This window comes from Sus scrofa, chromosome 5, assembly GCF_054392235.1.
Source record: "Sus scrofa isolate SSC_HxYL_T2T_F1_AM1 chromosome 5, Sscrofa_HxYL_maternal_Yorkshire_Landrace_v2.0, whole genome shotgun sequence".
NCBI classification, from domain to species: Eukaryota; Metazoa; Chordata; class Mammalia; order Artiodactyla; family Suidae; genus Sus; species Sus scrofa.
This window is the reverse complement of record NC_139387.1, coordinates 73,832,400-73,858,855: the sequence shown is the minus strand read 5'-3', so window position 1 is coordinate 73,858,855 and position 26,456 is coordinate 73,832,400. Positions and strand designations below refer to the sequence as shown.

General features: G+C 53.1%; 1 protein-coding gene across 5 annotated transcripts in view; it reads right to left on the bottom strand.

The window, feature by feature from the left end:
- TSPAN11 (tetraspanin 11) overlaps positions 1–21,273 on the bottom strand; it is a 58,557-nt gene extending 37,284 nt beyond the window's left edge. For 3 of the 5 annotated variants that reach the window (XR_014803941.1, XM_084956934.1, XM_084956933.1), the window contains exons 1-3: positions 21,235–21,273; positions 5,587–5,668; positions 478–572 (exon numbers count right to left, since the gene is read on the bottom strand). Coding sequence is in view for 4 of the 5 variants with exons in the window: in XM_084956934.1 (XP_084813060.1) it covers positions 478–561 (84 nt within the window). In the remaining variant the exon portion in view is untranslated. The remainder of the gene's footprint in view (positions 1–477; positions 573–5,586; positions 5,669–21,234) is intronic. The other 2 variants (XM_021092452.2, XM_021092453.2) reach the window with 2 other exon arrangements.
- Positions 21,274–26,456: the final 5,183 nt, after the last annotated feature.

Below are 26,456 nucleotides of genomic sequence, written 5' to 3'. Positions count from 1 at the left end.
AGGGACCATGCCCAAAGCATAGAGGTGGCACTGCCCCCACCCCACCCCCACCCCCAGGACTTGCGTTTCTCTGCCTTGGGCCTGGAGAATGTGAGCCATGAGAGGCAAATGGGCTTTGGAGGAAAAACAAGCCGTGATTTCAGGCTGTCACATTTCTCACCAGGCACAGAGGCTGCAAGTTAGCGGGCAGGGAGGAGTTGGCCCCTGGGCACTGAGGCTGGCACACAAAGCTCGTTGCTACGCTTATGCGGCCTCCGCTCAGATGCTGTGCCCCACAGACTCCACGCCAACCTGCAGGCCGAGGCTTTTGTTTCCCCTCAGGAGCACATGTACACATTTGCCTGAAGTGGGCAGAGTATGCCCATGGGTGGTCTTTGATTTGGAAAAAAGCAACTCCAGAGCAATGACTCATGAAACACAAAGATGGGTTGACTCACACAGTGCTGGGAAAGGCGGGTGCACACCGGGTTCACTTACCCAGAAGAAGAAGTTGAAGACAAAGAGTAAGTACTTCAGGTAGACGGTCAGCCAGTCGTCCTGCTCGGCCTTGTAATGGGCCATGGCTGCTGAGCCTGCAAAGAAGACACACGTGTGGCCAGGGGGTCCCAGAGGCAGCCCAGAGCCAGGCTCCTCTGTGAGCTTGGGGGTGTGCAATGTGGAGCAAAGAGCAGGGAAACACAAAGGCCATTAGATGCACAATGGAAGTGAACTAGGCAGAATTTTCTAGAACCATGGATCTTGGTTTGGCCTCTTTCTTTCTTTCTTTCTTTCTTTCTTTTTTTTTTTTTTTTTTTGCTTTTTAGGGTTGCTCTCATGGCATATGGAGGTTCCTAGGCTAGGGGTCCAATCGGAGCTGTAGCCCGGATCCTTAACCCACTGAGCGAGGCCAGGGATCGAACCTGTGTTGTCATGGATGCTAGTCAGATTTGTTTCCGCTGAGCCGTGACGGGAATTCTGGTTTGGACTTTTCAATGCAAGTCCAACCTACAGGCCTTCCTACTGACTTTGTAGTGTCCTGTTGTGTTCTTGTTTTCTCCCTGAGGCATCAGGGTTGCAGGACACAAGTTCACCTGCCCTGTACACCGCCCCCTACCCCCTACTCTGTGTGCCTGCTTCGCAGTGGAACCCTGCATCTTTGAACAGGATCTCTATAGGCCCAGATGAGGCTTGAGCCCCAAATCAGAGCATCCGTGTTGGGAAAGGCCTTGACAATCCCCAGGCCATCTCCTGCACTTCAACATTCCTAAGGAGGAAGCAGGTCAGCAGGCTGAGCGGTTCAGCAGGAGGAAAACAGGAGCCCTGCAGTCTGACGCCCTGGGTTCAGATCCTGATCTGTCACCAGATCTGTGAGAACAGGGGTAGTTCTGTGACCTCTCATGCTCAGGGCCCCCATCATCACGGAGAAAATGATGATGCCAAGGGCAGGGCTGTCCTGCAGGTTAAATGGGATGCTCTACGCGAGGGGCTGACCCCAGTCCCCGGCACAGGGTGAGGGCTCAAAACCACTGGCTACTATTATTACATGTGGCGGGGATTAGAACCAGAACTCCAGCCCTAGTCTTTGTCCCAGAACTGTGCTCCTTCCCCCTGTCCTGATGCCTGCTTTCGGGGAACCATGACGTCAGTGGGGTGAGAAGGTGAAGGTTCACTGTGCCCCGTGATCCTGTCTGCAGCTGAATCCCAGCAGCAGCTTCTGCAGGCCCTTCTCTCCCCGGGCTCCTTGTCCCCTGAACACCTGCATGCATGCAGGTGTGCACTGTAGCTGCTCCTTAGGGAGCCCCCCAGCCCCCCTTGGTGGACAGTTTTTTTTTTTTTTTTTTTTGACCTGCCCACGGCATGTGGAGTTCCAGGTACCAGGGATCAGGTTGGATCCACAGCTGCAGCAACGCCAGAGCCTTTAACCCACTAAGCCAAGGCCAGGGATTGAACCTACTTCCTGGTGCTGCAGAGATGCCACTGATCCCCTTGTGCCACAGGGGGACCTCCTGGGGGGACCCTTTTTATTCCAGACCCAGAGCAAGGAGGCCTTGGTTCTGCCCACCTCCATCTCCTCCTCCCCCATTCCCCCCCCATCCAGCCGGGCCCTTCCCCTCCCCCCGACCCCCTCTCCACGGCTGGTGCCGCCCAGCCCAGATTACTTCCTCCCGGGCCACTGCTCTGCGTTTTATTTCAAGCTCACGGGCTCCTGAGACAGGGAGAGAGGAAGGGAGAAAAGAAGAGGTGGCTGTCTTATTTGGGATTTCTATTTGCAGACCTTGAAGAAGGTAATTTAAGACTTTGTCTTCTTGTTAAAAAAAGACAAAACCCATTTTTCTCTGATGGAGTCGGAGAGATAGGGTGGTGGGGAAAAAAAATACAGAAGGAGAAAAAAGGAAGCCTATAAAAAAAAGTCTAAAAAAACGGTGATAGATGGGGTTGGCAGGCTGCTGGACAGGGAGCTATTACACGGGAAGCCCTGACAAGGGATGCTCCGGCCACTGGGCTGCAGGTAAATTGACTGTTTAGGGCCCAGCCTCTCCCGTCTGCATCTCTTCTCCCTTTGCCTGGCCCTCCGCTCCCAACCGGAGCCCACTGGGCTCACACACCAGAACCTTCTCTAGACCCTCAACCAACAAGTCAGGATCCTCTGAAGGAAAGTGTATTTTTAAAAGGGACATTCAGGAGCTCCCTGATGGCCTAGTGGTTAAGGATTGGGCATATTGTCACTGCTGTGGCTCAGGTTTGATTCCTGGCCTGGGAACTTCTGCCTGCAACAGGTATGGCCAAACAAAAAAGGAGGCGTTCAGGCAGATGACAGACGACAGCATTTAACAAAAAGAAACACATCTCTAAGGGTAAGGTTTCAGCCATCGGTGGCAGAGAAGACAGAACACAGAGCATCGGGGCCAGCGGGAACCTCAGGGCTCACTTAATTTAACATCTTTCAGAAGGGATGCGGAAGTTCGCATACGTCGGGGTTAAGACAGACGTCATTAAATGATCTCTCTCTCGAGTCACATGACTAATTGGCGGTGGCAGTTTCCTGCCCCCCCCCACCCCGTTCAGGGCTCCTTCCCCCACTGCACCCCCACTGGACACAGGGCCCTAAAGAAGTGTCAGAAGCAGTTTGGAACCAGATGCCTAGATGTGCAACCGGGCCTTGTCATTTCTCCACTGTGTGTCTTTGGGCAAGTTACTTGACCTCTCCGTGCTTGTAGCTTCTTGAAGGTACATGTTTGAATAGTCTATTGCCCATGGCTGACTTTACCCTGATGTGGTAGAGGGAGCGGTGGGGACAAAGGTCTGTGAAAGCATGTGAGAAGAGACACTGCAGATGGGGTGGGACTCACCGCTGCCATAGGGTCCTAGAGACGTCTGTGGGTACAAAGAGGTGACTGCGCCTCCCCAAGCCCCACTTCAGCCAAGGATGTCTTTTCTTTAGCCTCCTAACTGCCTGCAAGGTCATCTCCTCTTTGGCCTCATTGCCTGCCTGCTGCCTCCTCCCTTAGGGCCTGGCCTGGCTGCCCTTGCTTCTGACGCTCCAGCCCCTTGCTGCTTCGCCAGGTGCTCCCGGCTCAGGGAGATCCTAGCCTCTCCGAAGGCAGCTGTCCCGTCTTCTCTAGCTGACCGAGTACCCACTGATCACAGCAGTTTGCCTGGGTCCTTATCAGTACCTTTCTTCTGTTGCTAACAGGCTGAATAACTGGACTCCTGGCTCAGCCCCTTAGCAGCTGCCTAGGGTTGAGGCAAGCAGCTCCCCTTCCCTGGGGGTCTGTTTCCCCATTTGAGGGGTGGGGCAGTGGTTCCTAGGAGCACCAGACTCTGGAGGGCTGGTGGCCACGGATGCTCAGCGCCATGCCCAGGGTGTCAGGCCCTGGGGGTCCAACTCAGGTTTGGGTAGGACTGAGGGACTTCTTGGAACCCTGGATTTACAGGGCTGAACCTGGACAATCTGGGCAAAGTGGGGGCATTGGTCACCCTCCCAGATGCTGCCACCGCTGCTGGTCTTGGGACCACACTTGGAGTCTGTGGCTTCAAAGCCCCTTCGAGTTCTTCAAGTCCATGGCCCCCTGCACTGCAATTACCCTTTGCATCTGAGCAGATGTACATGAGCCAGTGGGGGTAGGGGTGGAGCACCAGGGTGGGCGTGTCCTCTGCACAAAATCCACATTTAGGACATAGATTTCCCAGACAGCTTGGTGATGCAGTCTTAGGATGCTGGGCCTCCAGGCCAAGGCTCTGGCTGCAGAACAAAGCTGGGGTTCGGGGGGGCCAGTAGGCCCATGGGTTCAGGCTCTAGGACATCTCAGAAATACAGTGTCCAAGGCCTTGATAGTGAGGTGATGGATTTGGGGATGCTCTCAGGCCAGATGCACAAGGTCATGGGCTCAGCCTTGGGGATCCCTGTCTCTTCAATGGCTTCTCCCCACCCCTCCAAGTGCAGAGAAGGTGGGGCACAGGCAGACAGAGCCCAGTGGCCGGCCAGAGGCGCTGGGAGTCCCGGTGGGCAGGGCAGGGCTGGCCAGGCTGAGAGAGCAGAGAGGAGTGGACCACGCTGGGCAGTGGGTGGCGGGTAGCAGGGGGCAGGCACTTCACTCATTCAACAAACATGCCATGAGTCCCCACCGTGCGCCGGGAGCCCTACTTAGAACTGCTAGAGTTGGTCCTTAGGAGCTCACAGTGGCGCAGGCACAGACGTAGCCTCAGGTCCCTGGTGGGGGCCGAGAGGATGTGGCCTTGGTTCTGCCAGCCTAGGATGGGGTGCAGTGGGAAGGCTTTTAACCTAGTCCTTGAGGACAGGCAGGGTTTCTGCAGGCCAAAAAGAAAGGGAGGCTGCTCACCCTACAGGGGACAGTGTGAGCAAAGGCTGGACCCAGTGGCTGCAGAAGAGGCGAGACAGTCAGGCCAGGGCCAGGGGACAATCCTGCTGGTTTCACTTAGCGTGACTTCTCCCTTCCCCCACCCTGTCCACTCCCGGGAGCTCCCCAACCTCATTCTCTGCCTGTTCCCATTAGCACAAGCTCAGGCTGGGAGTGCCCTGACGCTCCATTCCCTAAGGGGGGCGCTCCCCATACCTGGGGGTGGGGGAATGGGCTTGGCGATTCTACAGTAAAAACAAAGCCCAGGCCCACCCACCGCTTCAGTTAAATAAGTGCCCCTTTCCTCCTCTGGGTTCTTGGTCAGCAAGAGGCCAGGCCTGTGTGATGGTCAGAGCTGGAAAGGGAAATAGAGTCTAAGTGGCTTCACGTGCAACTTAGTTTCAGCTTCAAGTGAGCCCTGGTTGCAGCTCCCCCCGCCCCTGGCCCGCCGCCCCGTGTGTATCCTTCTCTGTCCCCCTCTCCTACTTAATTTCCATGTGCCTGACCTATTCCTGGTGTGTGGACAGTCCCTCTGAAGGGGTCAGAACGGGGCCTCTGGAAGGAGCTGAAACGTCCCTGGCTTGGCCCCCTTGAGAACTGAGGTAGCTGAGCCCCAGGCCTGAGCTGGGGGTCACACTGCAGCCAAGAGACCCTTGCATAAAGGACACGACGTGGGTGCCCCGGGAGAATACACCGGTCAGAGCCCGTGTGTCCGAGAGCGGGGGAGACAGTCTCGCGGTCTCTGTACCTGAGCCCACCTGCCCACGAGAGGATGGCACTTCGATGGCTGTGACAGGAGACCCTATCCAAGGGGACCAGGAAGAAGTCACCTGCAGAAAATAAAGACCTTATGTTAACAAAGTAGATTGGTTCAGACGGGACAGTCATTTTAAAAGAAAGGGGATACAAACATTACTATTTCACTAAGGGTGATATTAAGATGAAGCTCAAAAGTATGAGAACCTATTAACTAACCACTGGTGGAAGGAGGCAGGGTAAGAAAGATAGAGAATTATACTCTCTGTAGAATTATAGGGAGGTAAATTTGAGATTATACATTGGAAGGCAACTGAGTTGAAGGCATTTACCAAGGATTATCCTAGAAACAGCATAGTTGACACGAGGAAAGAGCTCCCTAGGTTTCTACCGACCATGCTTAAGTCTGAACTTATAAAATATATATTTGGACATTATTTTTCCTAGTCTTCTCTTTCTTTCTAAAGCCAAATGGTTTAGCAGGTGATAAAGCAGAGCCTGGGGTTGGGGAATGAGCATTCTCTGAAATGAATTCTGAAAATCACCCACGGATCCTGGATGTCTGAAGCGAGAACCAGGCATGTGGCTGGTTGACTTCTGGTGGCTCTGCAAGGCCACGACAGAAACTGTGGTGTCTAAGAAGGTCAAGGGCTGGCCAGCCTGGCCACTCTTAGTTCCAGGCAATGGCCCAGGCTGCCCATCAGCATGAGAGAGGAGGCCGATGGTGAGATGTGACACCCTAAACCTACCCAGGAAAATCACCGCCCCTCTGAAATAAGACCACGGGTTTTGATTGTGATACACTGGGTCTCAAAAGCACCTTTTAAAAAGAACAATGTGTTGTCATCCAAGGTACTTACTGCTCCCACTAAAGCCAGCTTAATTATAGTGAAGAATACAGTCTATAATTTTTCCCACACTCAGAGATGGAGCTATATTATAATTTCCTTGATCTTCTTGAATGAATGGGTCTACACTTTCCAACCAAAAAAAGTTGCTCTTTTTGTCACCCTCATGGTCACATGTGTGAGGCCCTGTCCAGGGGGGGCTCCTGGCCATCACCCCCAGGGAAGGCTGGTGGTCGGCCCGAGAGGGACTTGGTTGCAGGGAATGTGTGCTCCTGGACCCGGGAGGGACAGGCACGAGGCTGGTCCTCCTCTTCATGATGCCCAGAGAGTGATGCCAGGATGTCCGCTAATGGACATTCCCCTGGGTGGTCACGAATGCTCTGTGGTGTCTGCAGAGGCATCGGCAGACAGGGGAGGGCAGAGCCCAGGTGTCAAGGGACCTAAATCAGGATGTCCCTCACTACCTACCAGCCCCTTGGGCAGGTCACTGCCCCTCTGTATGCTTCGGTCTCTTTATCTGCACAATGAGGAAGCTGGTGCGCTAGCAGGACATTCTTTTAAGTATGTTTTCTTACAGAGCCTCAACATACAAAACAGATGAAGTGCAGCTTCTCTGGCAGAAGGGATGTGTGACGCCCCCTCCCTTCATTCACGGCCACTCGATCTCTGTCTCCACCTCCCCCACTCACCCTAAAGCCGGAACCACAAGGGAACAAGCTCCCAGGCTCTCTGAGACCAGGACGCAGGCATAAGTTTCTTTCTTCTTCAACTGCATCCCATCACCCTGCACTGTCCACAGTCCGATGGGCCAGGGAGAGCTGCGGAGACTACAGCATGGGTGTCTATATCGTAGACCCGCAAGCTCTTTTTAGAACTGAAAGTGACCTCCGAGATCTTCCGAGAAGCCCTTCATGTGATAGATGGTTCCGCTTGTGCTGGGCCCCCCGGCCTCGACTCCATCCTACTTTCTTTCTTTCTTTTCTTTTTTGTCTGTTTAGGGCCAAACCCGTGGCATATGGAGGTTCCGAGGCTAGGGATCGAATTGGCGCTACAGCTCCTGGCCTACACCACAGCCACTGCGACACTGGATTGGAGCCGCATCTGTGACTTACACCACAGGACACGGCAACCCCGGATCCTTAACCCACTGAGCGAGGCCAGGGATCAAACCTGCGTCCAAATGGAGACTAGTTGGGTTCATTCACCACTGAGCTACAATGGGAACTCCCTTTTTTTTTTTTTTTTTTTTTTTTTTTTTTTTTTACTGTGGCAAAATACACATAACAACACAAAGTTTACCACTGTCACCATCTTAAAGTGTACATGTCACTGACATTAAGCACACTCACAGCCATCACCAGCATCTGGCTGCAGAACTTTTCATGTCCCCAAATGGAAATCTTGTCCCCCTTTAGTCCCTCTTCACTCCCCTTCTCCCTGCAGCTCCTGGAAACCACTAATCCCTGTCTCCGTGGATTTGCCTATTCTGGATATTTCTCTTTTTTGAAATTTTGCTACATCTGTCGCATGTGGAAGTTCCGAGGCCAGGGGTCAAACCTGTGCCACAGAAGTGAGCATGCCTGATCTTTAACTGCTAGGCCACCAGGAAGCTCCTCTTCGGGGTATTGCATATCACTAGAATCATACAGTGGGCTGTTTTCTGGGTCTGGCGCCTTTCACTTAGCCTCATGGGTTCAAGGTCCAGATTCTGGTAGGCATTTCAGTACCTCACCCCTTTTCATAGCTGAGTAATATTCCAGGGTATGGAGAGACCACCTTTTGCTTCCCCATTTACCCGTGATGGACGTTGGGTTATTGCCCCCTTTCAGCTACTATGAACAGAGCTGCTGTGAAAGGTCACGTACATCTGTCTGTCTGGAGGCCTGTTTTCAATTCCCTTGGGCAATAACTAGCGGTGACGCTGTGACTCTATGTTTAACTGATGGAGGAACTGCCAAACTGTCTTCCAAAGCCCCACAGCGTTTTCTGAGTCTGGACGGCATCTGCCCTGGGCACGTGGGCCCGGCCCCCCTGGGGGCGGGGATGGGAAGCCCTGCAAGTGGGGTGCTGTCGTGTCCTCTCCCAGTTCTAGCTCACTGGTCACCTGCACAGGTGATGGGAGTGACAAGGACAATGGGGGAGCAGTTCTCAGGATAACTAAGAGGTCGGTGTTCTTAGGGCCCCCACTTCACAGAGGAGGAAGCTTCCTCAGGACACGCAGCCTTGTCTGAAATACAAATCCACTCCCTCGGCCACTCCCTGTGCTGCTCCCTCAGCTCCCCGCAGCATGGGGGTCGTCCTGCATCTCAGGCTCCTGGTCCTGCCTCCCAGGAACACGTCCTGCTTTGGTTCCTGCCAGGCCAGTTCACCAGGCAGGGCTGCTCTCCAGTTTCTGCCGTGGCGTCAGGCGTCTCTGATTGGTGTCCAGCTCCTGGTGGATGCTGAGGGCCACCTCTGCCCAGGATCCCTCTGGCCAGTTGGGCCCTGCTCTGTGACCTTGGCTTGGGCCTGGGGACCGTGGGTCAGGAGGACTGGCTCCTTCCCTCACCTCGGGGCGGCTCCCAGCACACGACTCACTCTGTGGACAGCAGCTTTCCAGACCCTGACATCTGCTAGGGAAACTGAGCCCAGTCTGGGTCTTGAAAGCTGCACCAGGATCTCAGGGTCTGGGGCCATGTGACAAGCGCTGGGCAAAAAGGCTGCCAACCGCACACAGGCCCGGAGGAGGCAGCAGCCAGGGACGCCTGACAGTCGGTGCTAGCCTCTCTGGTGCAGGGTTGGGATGGCGCCTCTGAAGCAGGCCTTCCCGACACCCCACCGTCCACCCACAGGTGGGCCAGCCGACACCCAGGCACTAGGGCCTTGCAGCAATTATTGAAGGTCAGAAGGGCCGGGTGAACGTGACCTTGAGAAGGGAGGGAAAACCCCCACATTCGCAGTCCCCCAGCGAGGCAGCCAGAAGCCGAGGACATTCGACCGGTGGGCCTCCCAAGCTTGCATGTGGGGCTCCGACTGGAGCTGGAGGAACTCAGGGTGACTATGTTCTTAGAGGCTAGGCTGGGCTTCCTCTGCTGGGTGCACTGAGCTGGGAAGGGGTGTAAGACACGACTCCTCATGGTCCAGAGGATGCAGGAGGCACTCGGGCTGCAAATCAACAAGGTGCCAATTCTCAGCCTCAACAGGGACTCACACCAGGCTTGACTCAGGGACCCACGTCCTGGGACGGAGACACCCCAGAAGCACTGATGCCCCCACCCCTGCCCAGCATGGTTCTCTGATGTTACGTATGGGCTGTCACATACATGGAGGGAAAATTAATGTCACCATTACCAGCCATGTGACCTTGGCTGGGTCATCTAAGTACCTGAGCCAGTTTCCCCCTCTGCTCTATGGGGGTGGGTGGGTGAGGACCCCAGAGAGAGAGCACCACCAGCAGCACCTCCATGGAGGGGGCGATGATGGTTTGAGTGTTTGCGGCTCTAAGGGAGCAGCCAGGCTGGAAGAGGGATGCTCCAGGGGTAGGAGGGGCCCGGAGGAAGCCCCCCTCACTGTGTGAGGGACTTCATGCTTACAGACCTTCTCAACCTGCTCTAGGAATCAGAAAGACACAGGGGTTCCTGTGGTGGCACAGCAGAAACGAATCCGACTAGGAACCATGAAATTGTGGGTTTGATCCCTGGCCTCGCTCAGTGGGTCAGGGATCCGGCCCTGCTATGAGCTGTGGCGCAGGTCACAGACACGGCTCAGATCTGATATTGCTGTGGCTGTGGTGTAGGCTGGTAGCTGCAGCTCCAATTTGACCCCCAGCCTAGGAACTTCCATATGCTGTGGTTGTGGCCCTAAAAAGCAAAGAAAAATAAAAAGAAAGACACAGGCACGACCTTCAAGGCATCGGGAAATTAAAAAAAGGAAAAAAAAAAAAAAGCCCAAATGACACAAAAACTCATCTCCTTTCCCAGAGGACATAGTCCAATTTCTCATTTGCTTTCTAAACGGTGCCTGTCTTGTCCCCGGAGGAGGCTGCTGCGGCTGAGCAGTGAGCCTAAAAGCCCCTTCCTTCCAAGGAGTTGGAACCCAGAGGCCCCTGAAATTGGATGAAAAAATGCTACCATGTGCTGGGGCTGCACAGGTTTCAGCGCGGCTCTGAAGGAGTTATGACTGTCCCTCCACGGAAGGGCGACGGTTCCTTTCCTGGGAAGGTTCAGACGAGGCCATCACTCCTGAGGGAAGGGCTGTGCCTGGACACAGGCTCAGAGAGTCCATGGGCCCCGGGATGGCTGCAGAGGCGGAGCTGGGGAGGAAGGAGGCGCCCCAGGATCCAGAGCCCGGTTCCGCTTGCTGCTGGAGCCCACAGGCTCCTGGAAAGGACGCACCTGCATCCGATTCTAAACTCCGATTTTCACTTTGGGACCTGGATGTAAATCTGTTAGGTCTCGAGTCCAGGGGTGATGTAATTTACTGAAGAGAGTTTGGAAGCTGCTAAGCTCCCTGATAAATAAACCATGTTTCTTCATCCCAGTTCGGTGAAAACACATTTTCTAGGGACTTAGCAGCCCCTCCACCCCCTCCAGAAAGTATTAGAATCCTCCCCCTGCAGGAGAGCCAAGCATACAGAAACTTTTCTTTCTAGAGAAGCTTGACCCCTCTGGGCAAGGAAATAATGTACTCACATGACGACTAACCAGCAACCCCCGCACTGTTACCCTAATTCTTTCCAAAAAAGAACTTTAGTTCCATGAGTTATAGAGGGAGGATGTTATAGAAACGGACTTGGCATCAAAAAACCCTAGCTATTGCCCACACTGGCTCCCTAATCGGGTACTAATTACATATCACCAGGAGCATCGCCACCCATTGTTCCCAAGGTTTGGAAAGCTGCTGCTGTGCCCCAGGTCTAGAAGCGGAGAAGGAACTTAGAAATCAGCTCACTCCCAGATGTTGGCGGGGGAGACCCAGAGGGTGGGGGGCCACATCACCATTCTCACTGGGTAATTCTGAGAAGAGCTGGGACTCAAACCTCTGGTCCTGGGACCAGGTTTGAGGCGGTGGGGGGACTGCAGCCTCACAGGGCTGCCCCCACCATCCTGATCTCTGAGCTCCTGTTGCCTCTGGTCAATGCCAGGACATCAGGAGCTAAGGAGCGTGGAGTGCTCTGGAGACAGGGGGACTCTCAAAGGATGTCTCATTACTATTGATGGCAATGATAATAGGTAACATTTATCTGTTAATCTGGCTGCTAACTTCCGAAGTGAGGAAGGAAGAATTTAAGGCTCCAGCCACCTCTGCGGGGGGCAGAGCATTCGTGACAACACAGATGGCATCTTTTTGCTCATGTCGTCCATGTGCCTCCTGTCCCTGAATTCTTTCTAAGATGGCACACCAGCAACCCAGACTTTGGTCAGGGTGGGCTCACATCCTTCCAGGAACACCCAGGACACTTGGCAAGGCCTGGCAGAGCTGGCACTAACTGCTTTACAAGTCCACAGGCTCATCAGCTTTATTGAAATGCCACGTAACTCCTGATGGCGGGCCAGCTTCCCCTCCACCGACACTGATGCCAAGGCCAGACGTCCCGGGTTTGTCAGCTGTGGGATTTGGGGGAAGTCTTAAACCTTCCTGTGCCTCAACCTTCACAGCTCTAAAATGGATAAAACAGCGCTGTGATGATTGCAGGAGATAATGTGTGTTAAAACCTCACACAGTGCCTGGCACATAGCAGCCATCAACAGGTTCTAGTTCCCATAACATTCTTATAAATGCCCCACATGCTACTTTGTTGGAGGGCTAGCAGTTGCGGGGCGGGGGTGGGGGGGGTCTGTCTTCCCTTAAGGGGGTGGTTGGGAGAAGAACAGAATCCACCCTCAGTTATGAGGCGAAGGTCCACCATACAGCTTTCCGACTTCCAGGCACGGGTGATGTTTATTTAAATGATTTCAAGATGGTTCAGAAGTGTGCTTAAATCCTGGCTACCAAATGGGTACCTTCTATGAGTTAATATAAGAAAAGGCAAACATTCCTCTGGTAGGAATGAAAAATAGGGCCCAACGCTAAAATTGTTACTCATGTTCACTTTTAAGGAGGAATTTATTATTGTTGCTGCTGGTGGTGTTATTCTAGTCCCAAATTCTGCTTCCTGAGACTCATTTTGCCTCCCAGAGCCTTGGTTGTGTGGGAAATAAAAATAAAATAAAAGGATGGTTAAGTCCAGCCTGGAAAGAACCTGCCAAGCCTCGCTGTCCCCCGCCCCGCCTGCCAGCTTCCTCTTGTCTATTGCACTCCGTCTCTGCGACGGGCTGCCTGCAAAGCAGCAGGTTTAGGGTTGAAAAGTCAAGCTTTAGAGCAGTGGTCTCAAATCTGAGGTGCATCACAATCCCCTGCAGGGCTTGTTAAAACACAGATTTCTGCTCTCTCCCCCTCCCGCCCAGAGTTCCTGAGTTGGCGGGCCAGGTGGGGCCTGGAATTTTCCATTTCTAACCAGCTGGAGGAGGTGGACACTGCAGGGCCCAGATCTCACTTTGAGAAGGACTGTCTTAGGGCAGTGCTTCTCAGCCTCAGTGGCACTAGAACTCCCTGAGAAGTGTTTAAAAAAATCCCCATTCCCAGGCTGCACCCCAGGTGAACTAAGCTACACCCCCGGCCCCGGGGGCCCTGGTTCGGAAGCGAAGCTTCCCTCCATCACTGGCCTGGGGCTGAGAGTTTGGGCTCATCAAACTGTTTCTTCACAGGACTAGTCAGTACATGTTTCAGGTCTGTGGGCCTCTGGCTTCTGCTCTATATTCTTCTTTGTTTTTTATTTCAATCCTGTAAGTTTGTAAAAATCATCCTTGGCTTGCAGGTCATCCAGAAACAGTTTGCAGAGCCCTGGAGATCAGCCAGTCCTGCAACTATTAAATCTAATGATAGAAGCAGCGACTCACAGTTAGCAGTCATCACAGAGTAAATTAAAACCAAGGGGGAGGGCAGAACGATTCGCAGTATTTGAAGGTCTGAGGTCATTGGGGCTTCTCCCGCTCACTTCTGCTTGTTTTTATCACTGTTTTTTCTAACTCACTTTTCCTTTCTACATTAAAAAGAGGGGGCTGGGGGCTTACTCCCACCCTCCTCCAGTTCGCAGTACCAGCACCTGCTTCCCAGGACTGGCTTGGAACTTTCGGTTTTCAGCAGCGTAAAAGCCCTCAGCCTTCTGTTCAGAGCTACCAGAAAGTGCTAATTGCCTTCCGAGTGTTTCCATCTCTCCCAGGGCTTCTAGTCCTAACTTCCTGTCCCACCCTCTCTTCCTACAGAGAGAGGAGTTTTTTCCTTCTGGAATAAAACTCCTGGGAGTTCCTGTCTTGGCTCAGTGGTTAACAAATCCAACGAGGAACCATGAGGTTCCGGGTTCGATCCCTGGCCTCGCTCAGTGGGTTAAGGATCTTGTGTTGCGGTGAGCTGTGGGGTAGGTCGCAGACACGGCTCTGATAGCTGTAGCTCCGATTAGACCCCTAGCCTGGGAACCTCCATGGGCTGAGGGTGTGGCCCTAGAAAAGACAAAACAAAAACAAAACCAAAAAACCCTCCTGGCTTCCCTAAACCTCTGTGTGTGCCAAACACACCCTAAAGTGTGGAGACGTGTGGCCCCTGCACACGGCCCCTCCCCCTCCTCACTTCACCCCAACTCTGAGACAGCACTGGGTCCCTGGTCACCAGGCCACTCCCTTCCCTGTCCCGACCTATCTGCTGGGCTTTGGCATAAAAGCCAAAGCAGCGAGGAGCCAGTGCATTTCTCAGCGCAGGCCTCCAAGTTCTTAGAGGCGTTTTGCTTTTCAATCTGTTCCAGGCCTCAGCCCAAAGGGGCAACACCCATTTCTGCTCCTGTCTGTTATTCTTTTCTTCTGAGCCTTTAAAACCCACTAGAACCTCTGTGCGAATGACCTCAGCTGACTTTTTAAAAATGTAAATGATTTAAAGCAGAGGGTGGAGACCTGGAAAGGAAACGGCAGCCTCTGGCATTTTCCAAAGATACACATCACGAAAGGGGATCCAGGGCCCTTGACCGGCCCACTCAGAAAGGCTTAGTTCTGCCCTAACTGGGCAACCATCCAGAAATGTGACCCACACGAGGACAAGGGTTCTGGCACTCACTGCCTTCCTGGGCCAGAAACACTCGCAGCCTCACAGGGGCCCCGTGCCTGGTTTAATGCTTGGCCGTTTCATCTCGAAATTCTTTTTTTTTTTCTTTCTTTTCTTTTTTTTTTTTGCCTTTTCTGGGGCTGTATCTGAGGCATGTAGAGGTTCTCAGGCTAGGGGTCGAATCGGAGCTGTAGCCATCAGCCTACACCACAGCTCACGGCAACGCCGGATCCTTAACCCACTGAGTGAGGCCAGGGATCGAACCTGCAACTACATGGTCCCTCGTCGGATTCGTTAACCAATGCGCCACGACGGGAACTCCTCGAAATTCTTAATAATTTATCTTTGAATTTGTGTTTTGCAAATGAAGTCCCAGGGATGGCGGGTGTGAATGTGAGCTGAGGAGATAGACATGGTGTGTGTCACTGCCGTCCCTTGCTGCCTCCTGTGTCCTGGCGTTGCCAGTACCCCCGGAGAATTCCAGGGCACCCATGATGCGTGGGGCTCGGAGAGCCTCAGAGCAAGTCCAGGTTAGGGGTTCTGTCTGTGACGGAGGGGGTGGTGCTGGTGGCCTGGGAGGCCAGGCTCTCTGCTGGAACCAGAGCTTGGCTCAAAGCAGCCAGAAAGCAGTGCATTCGAAGAAAGCCTCCACCCAAGGGACCCTGCCATGGCTTTGGCCTTTCCTGTTTCTGTTGCTTCCTGCATTAGTCAACACTTACACTGAAAACTGATGACACGGGAGGAAAAGAAAGACAGTGGTACATAGGTTCTTTCTCTTTCCGCTCTTCCTTTATTACCCTTAGGCCAAAGGGGGAGTGTGCTGAAAGTGTGTGTGTGTGTGTGTGTGTGTGTGTATCAAGAAGTGAAATAATAACAGTTGAGTTAGTTTCCTGCACCAGTTTCACTGTCACGGTGAGAACAAAATACATGGGCACAGAAGAGCTTTGAAAAAGGAATTGTGTCACTTTGATGATTCAATGTATGAGTTAAATGCTTGTAAATTTACATGTAAAACTGGCACTGCGCAATATAGAGGCGAATGGTAAAACTCATGCAAATAATTAAAAACATCAATTTGTCTTTACTAACAATGTTATTAAAAGCGAGTAAGAGAGTTCCCGTTGGGGCTCGGTGGAAACGAAAATCGGACTAGGATCCATGACGACTCAGGTTCGATCCCTGGCTTTGCTCACTGGGTTAAGGATCTGGCGTTGCCGTGAGCTGTGGTGTAGGTTGCAGGTATAGCTCAGATCCTGTGTTACTGTGGCTGTGGTGTAGGCTGGCAGCTGCAGCTCCAATTCAACCCTTAGCCTGGGAACCTCCATATGCCGTGAGTGTGGCCCTAAAAAGATAAAAACCAAAAACCAAAAACCAAACCTATCATGACAAGTCAAGAAAGAGGCCAAGGAAGAAAGGAAAAAGTTTTATGTTTTAGTACTTTTTTTCTTTTGACGGCTGCACCTGTTGCAGCTGCCGGCCTATACCACAGCCACAGCAATGCCAGATCCGAGCCCCATCTAGGATCTATGCCGTAGCTTGTGGCAATGCCAGATCCTTAACCCCCTGAGCGAGGCCAGGGATCAAACTCACATCTTCACAAAGACTATGTTGAGTTCTTAACCTGCTGAACCACAGCTGGAACTCCATATTTTAGTACTTTGAATGGCACTTTCCCTGCTTTTTGAACTAAGGGCCCTGGGCCAGGGACTTCTCCCGAAGGCACAGTCTCAGGGTTGGCTGATAAGTCCTTCCTGAAGTATCTGCCCAGCGGACATTTACTGAACTCCCGCTGTTTGCCCAGCTTTGGGCCAGTTGCCAGGAATAGAAAGTCAATAGCCTAATTTCCATCCTCCAGCCGTGCGAAACCAGGCTATGGGGCATTGCTTTCTAAATGTCTGGGCCTTCGTGCTTGTCTACAAAGGGGCTTCTGAGAGAGATCTCTTGACGATATTTCCAGAAACTCAGGCCTTTTCCTGTCAAAAATGCTTCCGAGTTCAGCTATCACCCTGCACGATCAACCAAGGATAAGCAATGTTTTTTTTTTTTTTAGTAAAATTCTGCAATCTGGCCATCCCCGTCCCCACAAGATGAGACGGCCCCAGCTCAGTCCTGTCCTTTGTTCTTTTCGGAACCTTTTAAATACACGAAACTCTGTTGGTAAATGACATAAGCTGATTTTTAAAAAACAAATGTAAACGAAACAAAGCAGAGAGGCGGGCACTGGATGGCAAACTCCCTATCAGTTTTATGGTCTTTGATTAATTTTTTAGATGGAGATACAAATTCTCATTTTTTTTTTTTTTTGTCTTTTTATAGGGCTGCACCCATGGCATATGGATGTTCCCAGGCTAGGGGTCAAATCAGAGCTGTAGCTGCTGGCCTACACCACAGCCACAGCAACGCCAGATCTGAGCCGCGTCTGTGACCTATACCACAGCTCACGGCAACGCCGGATCCTTAACCCACTGAGCGAGGCCAGGGATCGAACCCGGAACCTCATGGTTCCTAGTTGGATTCGTTAACCACTATGCCATGATGGGAACTCCCAAATTCTCATTTACATTGAAGTTTGGCTGACAAAACTCTTTCAAAACCTGACGTCTGTACTTAAGAAGGAAAGGAAGACTCTGTAAATCAGGACAAGGGTGAACGTCCCTGCGGGTGACCCCCAAGACCATTGGAGAGGGTTCCAGAACCCAAGTCATACCCTCAGCAGATCAGGAACATTCCCTGTAATTCTTCCTGAGCTGCCAGGACATCCTTCAATCTTGAATTCCTGGTATTTGTCAGCGAAGCCCCTCAAGCCTTTCAGAAGGGCCGGCTGCATGCACGGGGACAGTGAGCTGGGAGGGAGAAGTTCTGTCACAGCCGGCTCCTCCCCAGAGCTTGTGGGGACGGGCATGGCCAGTTGGAAGGGCACCCAGAGGACGTAAGCGGCTGGGCTGCCTAGGGGGCGGGGGTAACCTCGGGGCCCTGAGCCCAGGCGAGGACTTTGAGACCATCCCTCGGTTTACACAGCAGGAGGCTGAAGCTTTGCGAGGTCAAGGAAGGCGCTGGATGGCTGACCCGCCGAGCGCTCTGCCCTCACTGGTACTTTCCTGATCCTTCTCTGAGCTCCAGCTGCGGCCTAGGTGAGCGCCCCCCTGCGGCCTAAACCCAGCTGTTCTCTCCTCTCCTCCTGGGACTGAATTTCATCTCCTCCACAACTAGATGCTCGGAGGTCAGAGCCAAGTCTTGCTGTATTTCTCGGATCTGGAGGCTCAGGGCAGGGACCCGGGGAACGTGGGATTCTGGATCCCCTGACCCTGAACCCCTCGCCTTCTTCCACCACCTCTATCAGCCCTGCCCTCTGCCTGGGCCTTCTTGGAAGTATCAACCTTACAGGCCTGGGAACCCCCCAAGAGTCAGCCCAGCAGAGACACGTACAAGAAGCAAGGTCACTGGTCAGAGGAGTTAACAGAGGCCTCTGTCCTGCACGGAGTCCCTTCTGTCCGCTTCTCTCCAGTCTTCCTCCTCAATCAGCCACAAAAACCACCCCACAAACAACACAACCTCCTTTCCTGTCTGTTCCTGAACCGCGGATGGCCCGCCGTCGGGGTGGAGCAAAGGGGCAATGAACTGTATTCTGCGCCCCAGACCCGGGCACCGTGCCGGAAATGGAGTCATGCGACCGCTCACTATGCACTGGAAGAGACAAAGGAGGGACGTTTGCCGTGGAGCTGACAAGGGCTGCTCCGATATCGGGCAGGGCACCCCTGGACTCCAGTTCAGGAGTCGCTCTTGCTCAGGGAGAAGGGAGTCTCCACCGCCAACTAAGTGAGAAAAACCAGGCTGAGCAAACTCCTGCGGAGAGACACGTCTGGGCAGTTTGCCTGAAACACACCCAAGGGAGGACAATGACAGACGGGTCCCCCCAGTGGGCAGCCCTCACTGTGCGACCTACCTGCTCCTCCGTGTCCGCTGTTTCCTCCTGGTTCGAAGACCCACTTACTCCTCAACGCGGCACTGTGGGCAACATCCCTTTCACATGAACCCTGACCCAAAGCGCAGAAAATTAAACCAGCTGCAAAAAACCAACGGTACGATGGATTCCACGGTCAAGCAGAGAGGCCCGGTGGGATGATGGCTCTGAGTGTCCGAACCACGGCCTCTGGTTCTCCCCGAGGGCCAAGTGTGCCATACGCCCCCATGCAATACTGTTATTTCAACTCGGAGTTGAAAAGGCCCCCTGTCCGTTCTGACGCAATGGCTTTCTACTTTTACTTTAGTGGGAAGGCCCTTTCTTCAAAGGAAGTCTTACCTGAAGGCCAGCCTGTAACTCAGATCAGCCCAAAGCTGGGGTGTGCAGAGCCCAGGGCCCCACCTAGGGCACCTGCTCCTCCCTCAGAAGCCCCCAGGAGCCCAATGTGAAAGACACGCATCCATCCCCCTAGGGAACTGTCCCCCCCCCCCGCCCCCCGACGCAGCCTCTCTGAAGCAACTGGGGCCCAGGTGCAGTGAGATAGCAGGTAGCAGGACGAAGGAGGCCCCTCTTTGGTGAAGTTCTCGGTGTGTTTGGATGCAGCAGAGAGAGGTTCAGATGGCAAAAAGTGCTATGAAGGAAACGGATCACAGTGATGTGACTGAGGCCGGGAGGTGCCTACCTAGGGGGTCACTTCCTCTCGGAGCACAGGAAACATGAGCTGCGATCAGAACAAGAGTCTGGAAGGATGCTGATTTTGACCAATGAGGAAACAGAACCAAAGAGGTGAAGGGACTGTCCCCAGGTCACACAGCGGGTAGGAAGCCAAGCTGGACTTAACTCTTGTTTCCAGAGCTCTTTCCTTGTAATGTTTACTAAACAGCCACTACAGGTCAAGAAGCCTTGATGACAAGTGACATCCAGGAGTGACAAACCACAACTACATCCCAGTGTTAGGGGCTGTCAGGACTTGACACCCTTCCTGCCCTCCCCAGCAGGTACAGAGTTGGCCCTGGGGCTGGAGGCTGTGTGACCAGAGGACAGAATCTGAGGCTGGGGACCTGGGACAGAAAGCTTCCTCCACTCCCATCGCCCTGGCTGTGAACTGTGGAAGGTGCCCCTGGCTGCCACCCATGGTGACATGAGGGGGAAAGCCAGCTGGTGGGTGTGATGGTCCTGGCCCACCTGGAGCAGGCTCTCTGCCCAGCCAAGCGGCTCCAGGGCTATGATTTAAAGACCAGCCCAATTTTTAGCAACATGGATGGACCTAGAAATTATCATGGTGAGTGAAGTCAGCCATACATTGAGACACCAACATCAAATGCTCTCACTGACATGTGGAATCTGAAAAAAGGACACAATGAACTTCTTTGCAGAACAGATACTGACTCACAGACTTTGAAAAACGTATGGTTTCCAAAGGAGACAGGTTGGGGGGTGGGGGGATGTGCTGGGGGTGCGGGATGGAAATATGATAAAACTGGATTGTGATGATCATTGTACAATTATAAATGTAATAAATTCATTAATTAATTTAAAAAATAAATATATAAATAAGTAAAGGCCGGCCAAGCTGACTGTCTTCTTGTGCTGCAGAAGGCAACTATGCCACCCACACTCCTGTCTCTAGACTATCTACAGCCCGATAGCCAGGCCATCCCCAAAACCCCATCGGCACCCCTGGGCCCCGCATTCACCCTCTGCCCCCAGAGCCTTCTTGCTGTCAAAGCACTTTCCAGGCCTCAGCTAACTTGAGCCTCCGGTCACCTCCGGAGGTGGGCGGGACAGCACTTATCAGTCCTCTTCTGCACGGGAAGCAACTGAGCCCTGGAGTGACCCTTGCAGGGAACCAGGCTCCTGCCAGAGAGAGTGCCACCAAGTTCTGACTCAAACGCAGGTCTCCAACCCCAACTAGAATCCAGCTGCCCGCAAGCTAACCACGGACCTCCACTCTGGCCGAAAACCAGCCCAGTCCTCTCCTCACACGCCCACCTACCCTAAGTTTTAGAGTGCACTTTGGGGTACTTCCAGAAGCTGCCTTTTCTCTCCATGCCACCCTGCCTCACAGCATGCCCATGTGCCGACACCGCCAGCACCGAGCCCTGCCCTCTCCGCCACCGAGACCCAGGGTGAGGTGCTCTCACTTCCCCCTTCCGCACGTATTTTCCAGCTAAGTCATGGGTGTGAACTTAAGGCTGGTGAAAACGAGATACCCCAGAACCTTCCACACCTCCTGTCCTCCCACACCAACCAGCCAGCTGCACACGCAGGAACGGGCAGGAAACACAGGTGGCAGGGCCTGCAGAGCTGGGTTCCCACAAATACACAGACAAGCCCAGGGGACCTGTGAGCCACCCTGCCCAGAGCAGAGAGGCCTGCAGAGAACATTCCTGTGCCTGCAGGAGACAAACCAGCTGCCAGCTCTGAGCAAACCCTGGCATGGGGTCTGAGCCACGGACCGCACCATTTTAGCTAGGATGGCTCTAGACCTGTCACCTCCGGCCTGTGCATAACAGCCAGCCACCAGAAGTCCCAGCGGAGGAGGGCCAGGCGTGCACAGAGGTCCAGAGCTTCCTCCCAAGACACAAAAGTGCAGACGCGGAGTTTCGGGAGGACAGCTGGGGACACAGCAGCTGGCAGTGCGTGGCCGCCCCATCCGGCCCCGCTCCTCCCGCAAAGTCCGCCCCTGCTCTCCGCCCGCCCCGGGCCCGCCCGCACTTACCGGCCGCGGGCTCCGCAGCGAGGGCCGCCGGCGCCGGGTGGGGGCTTGCAGGGCCGGCGGGTCGGGACCACAGCCGCGCTCAGCCCCGCTCAGCACTTCCTGCGGCCGCGCCCCGCCTCCCGAGCGCCCACCCCCGGCCCCTCCGAGGCCCGGGCTACTTCTCCCGCCGCTGGCGCCCGGCTTTGTTTGGGGTTGGTCTTTCTTCCACTCAGAGCGCATGGAGTCGGAGTCAGGGCAGCTGTGCGCGGGCCCTAGGGTCCCAGCGAGGAGGGGGCGGGGGGATGACTGGAAGTCGGGCCTCCCTGTGTCTCCCTCCCCCCACCCCCCGCGCCCCGGTCGGCCCCCGGTGGGGGATGGAGGGAACCCGCACGGTCCTGGGAGCCCTTGGCCGTGTGGGTGTCCAGGGACTAGGGACCAGACCCTCTGATCACGAAGAGTCTCCCCTTGCCCCGCCCACACACACAAGGAAGACCCTCATCCCTGGGGGTCCTTTTGAGAGGCCCGTGGGCCGTCAGCTTTCCGTTTTCTGGGTCCAGGGAGAGCCAACATCTCCTCCTGGGGAGATCCTCCTGGAGAAAAAAGGAGTGAGCACAGAGCCCACCTGTCCGGCCTTGGCCTGAGCGCAGGGACAAAGTGGCCTCGACTGGATCTAACCTGTGCGGCTGGACGGCTTACTGTTATTTCCGGAAGCAGCAAAGGCCTGAGCCTATCCAACCATGGTCTTTTGAAATTTGACCCGCAGGCAGCGAGGTTTCCCCTTTACCAGGCTGCCCAGCCTGGCCTGGGGGTGGAGTAGGGGGCTGTGAAGGATGAGCAGAGGGGAGAGAGGGGAGGGAGGGGAGGGAGGGGAGGGGTCTCCGGAGGAGATGACTGTCACAGGCCCTGGGGAGGAAGACCCAGGGGGGCTGAGTGGGGAAGATGCAGCAGAGGCGTGCAGAGAGCCTGCCCTAGGGCCGCTGATGGAGGGGTGGACAGGCTGGGGTCTCCCAGGAAGGAGGCTGGGGGTGAGGGCGCCAAGGAGGACCTGGAGTAACAGGAAGCTGAGGAAGAGTGTAGACCTGCAGAGAGGTCCCCGCTGAGGACAGAACTCCTTCTAGGCAGGGAGGAGATAGAAACGGACCCTGCCCACAGGTGTCTGCCCTGGGGGTGGGGGTGGGGCTTGTCACAGAGAAGAGGGGTTCCTGCACGGTTTAGGCTCCAGGGGTGCCAGAGAGGCGGGCGCCCAGGAGAACGGGTCTAGACTTAGAGATGAGACTTTTGCCAGAGTTATTTCAGTGGGGGGAGGATAAGCCAGATTGCCCCTTCTTGGGGGTGTCTGGACCCCATCAGCTGATGCGCTCGTGTTCCAGAGGCCTCTGAAGGGCTCTCCTGGCTCCAGAGCTTCCCAAGGGGATTGATCAGCATCTGGGGAAACTGGATCCAGTTCAAGTTCACTCTCTGCCCAACCCTGTTTCTCTGGCTTTCTTACAGGTGTTATTCCCACAGGTCCCTCCCATAGAGGCCCTGTGTGTGGCTCTGTTCCCCAGAAATCCAACCTGAGACAGGGGGTCGGTGAGAAAGGGGGCAGAACAAAGAAAAGGCGGGCTGGGGGTAAAGAAGAGGCCATGAACACCTGGTGCCACCTCTGGGGTGAAGGCCAAGCCTGTGTGGGAGAGAGGCTTGAGCAGCACAGGGTGTGAGGGTCTCTCCCCGACCTTCCAAGACCTCTGGGGGGGGACCTTGACCTCCAGTGAAGCATTTTGAAGACACAGATGTGCCAGAGAAGGTGGTATTAAAGGAAAAGAGGTTAGTTTTCTAAAGGATGGAGGAGGGGGAAAGAGGCCTGAGGCGGGAGAAGAGGCCGTCGGTGGGGTACGGTGGAGGGGAAGTGCGTGCTCAGGAAAGTTAGTGTTATTGAAACACTAATTAGGAAAGAGAGGGTCGGAAAATGTTCCAGGGGGCCCTTCAGCACCGTGAGAGGGCCAGTGATTAAATGAACTTCTGCACCAGGATGTCCTGCCCCGGCGCTAGCCCTGGTGACATTAGCGTTGAGGGGAGTGAATTCACGGAAATGTTATATGTAATTTAAAATTTCCCAGTAGCCCCATTACAAAAAAGTAAAAAAAGAAACAGGTGCAATTACTTTTAATGATAGATTTTATTTAACACAATACATCTCAAATGCGATCCTTTCAACCTCCATCAATTTAAAAAATTATTAAAGAATTATTTTACATTTTCTTCCTACCAAGTCCTCCAACTCTGGTGTGTCTTTTGTGTTCACAGCACATCTGAATTCAGACATGCCTGCTCTGTATTTAGATTTCATAACATTGAGGATTGAAGAGGTAGGGATATATATGACCTTGCTCTATGTATACTTATGCTTTCCACAGCCAAACTGAATGGCCAGTTTTTAAATTTAAGTTTCTTAAATTAATCGAAGTAAAATATTGAGTCCCTTAGTGACACTGAACACATTTCAAGGGTTCAGCAGCCATCTGTGGCCAGTGTTCTGGTAGCAGATATGAAATCCTGGACTTCCGGAGTGTGGTCTTGGGTTTGTCCTCACGTTCTTTAAAAATTAAAAAAAATTTTTTTTATTAAAGTATAGTTGATTTACAATGTTGTGCCAATTTCTGCTGTACAGCAAACTCAGTCATACATATATATGCGTTCTTTTTAAAAATCTTATTTTCCGTCATGATCTATCACAGGAGATTGGATACAGTTCCCTGTACTGCACAGGAGGACCTCCTTGGTCATCCCTTCTACACACATTTTCTTATTTTTTTGGTCTTTTTGCCATTTCTTGGGCCGCTCCCGTGGCATATGGAGGTTCCCAGGCTAGGGGTCGAATCGGAGCTGCGACCACCAGCCTACGCCAGAGTCACAGCAACACAGAATCCAAGCCGCATCTGCAACCTACACCACAGTACATGACAACGCCGGATCCTTAACCCGGCGTTGTAAGGGCCAGGGATCGAACCCACAACCTCATGGTTCCTAGTCGGATTCATTAACCACTGAGCCATGACGAGAACTCCGGTTATCCCTTCTAAATGTAATAGTTTGTCTCTACCAACCCCAAACTCCCAGTCCATCCCACTCCCCCCACCTTTCTCCTGGTAACCACAGGTCTGTTCTCCATTTCTGTAAGTTTGTTTCTGTTCTGTAGATGGGTTCATTTGTGCTACATTTTAGATCCTACATATAAGTGATATCCTGTGGTATTTGTTCTTTTCTATCTGACTGACTTCACTTAGTGTGAGAAACTCTAGTTTTATCCCTATTACCGCGAATGGCATTATTTTGCTGTTTTTTATGGCTGAGTAGTATTCCATTTTATATATGTACCACATCTTAGTCTATTCATCTGTCAATGGCCATTTAGATTGTTTCCATGACTTTCCCTTTTTTTTTTTTTCATTTTTTAAAGTTTCATTAAAGTATAGTCGATTTGCAATGTTGTATTAATTTCTGCTGTATAGCAAAGTAATTCAGTTATACATATAAACATATCCATTCTTTTTCAGATTCTTTCCCCACATCGGTTATCACAGAATATGGGATAGAGTTCCCTGTGCCCATGTCGATACCAAACCCCCAGTCTATCCCTACTTCCCCCACCTGTCGCTTTTGGTAACTGTAAGTTTGTTTTTGAAGTCTATAGAGTCTGCTCCTGTTTTGTAAAGAAGTTCGTTTGTATCTTTGCTTTTAGATTCCACATCTAAGTGATAATATATGATGTTTGTCTTGGTCCGACTTACTTCACTTAGTATGATAATCTCTAGGTCCATCCATGTTGCTGCACATGGCATTATGTCACTGTCCTTACCTTCGGTGAAAGAAGGGCCCTCCTGCCTCCCTCCAGGTGCTGCTCCACTAGCGAGATCCTGGTCTGTTCCATTTTGTTTCGCAGGACACACGTGGAGATGAGGGCAGCGGTTGAAAATCTAACGTCTGTGGAGGAGGAAAATGGGCTTGACCTGGGTGAGGAGGACGAAGGGAGATGCGAGTGGGATGTGTTCCATCCCGATTCTCACTCTGAGCTACATGAGCAATGCCGTGGTTTCCTGGTCAAGCTGGCTCCTCCAGAGCTGGAGCTGATTGTGCCCAGGACACTGGATCCCATCTTCATAGTTTCACCTGAGCTCTGAGTGCTGGTTGAGTCACAAACCCTTGGGCTTGGCTGCTGGGTCTGTGCCTCAGCTCCTGCATCTGCAAAATGGGAAGAGTAGTCCCTTATTTGGGGAAAGAAAAGGAAGAGGCTGGTGAAACCCCAAACAGGAAGCTGCCAAGAAGGGGGAATTTTAGTCCTGGAGGTGGAGACGCTGCCCCTCATCCAGGCCTTCAGCCATCTCCTGCCCTGGGCTGGGTGCCCACTGCTTCTGCGTTCGGTCTGCACTCTGGCCCCATTCGCTGCCTTCCATCAGAGAGAGAACCATCCTGGGGGGGGGGTGCTGGAGTGATGGGAGTGGTACCTCAGTGAACCCGCACTTTAGAGATGTAAAAAGATAAAGATAACACTTAGACATCTTTGCTTAGATCTAAAATGACCATCACCAGTTGCTTGGAGGTACAGGGTGGATCTTGTGGGGTTCCCTTCAAGCCAGCACAGGGCTTGATGTCCTTGCTTCCTTGACAACGGTTTCTCTGTCCATTCCTGGTGATGGAGTCTCAGAAGGTAGCTTTTTTGGTGTGGATGGCTACACACACACACACACACACACACACACACTCACTCACTCACTCACACACACGGAAGCATGATCTGGTGGTGCTGACATGTCCATCCCCAGGACGTCAGCCCATGAACTTAGCCTTCGGGTTGTCCCAGAAACCATCACAGGTCAGGAAATGGAAAGCTTGGATCTCTCCATCCTTCCAAGTACAAGCCTGTCTTTCAAAACAATGCGCAGTCACGAGCCAGGAAGGTTGAAAGAAATGCAGTTTCCCTTGACAACCTCTGCTCCCGCTCCCTGACAATCCTGCTCATAAAGCTTCCATCCCGATAGGGCCTTATTGAGGACTGTTTGTCTAGACTCTGTGTGACCCATTCTCAGAAAAAAACACCACGTTCCAGCAGGTGGACCCGTCCAGGAATAAGGCACCCCCTCTCTCCCCGACATGTGCATCCCACAGCTGGTCTGACTCATCCTGTCTCCCCATCTTTAAAATGAGGAGGAACTCTTCCTAAGACCCTTTCTGCCCTCCGAGAGAGTGGGGATTGGCCTCGTTTT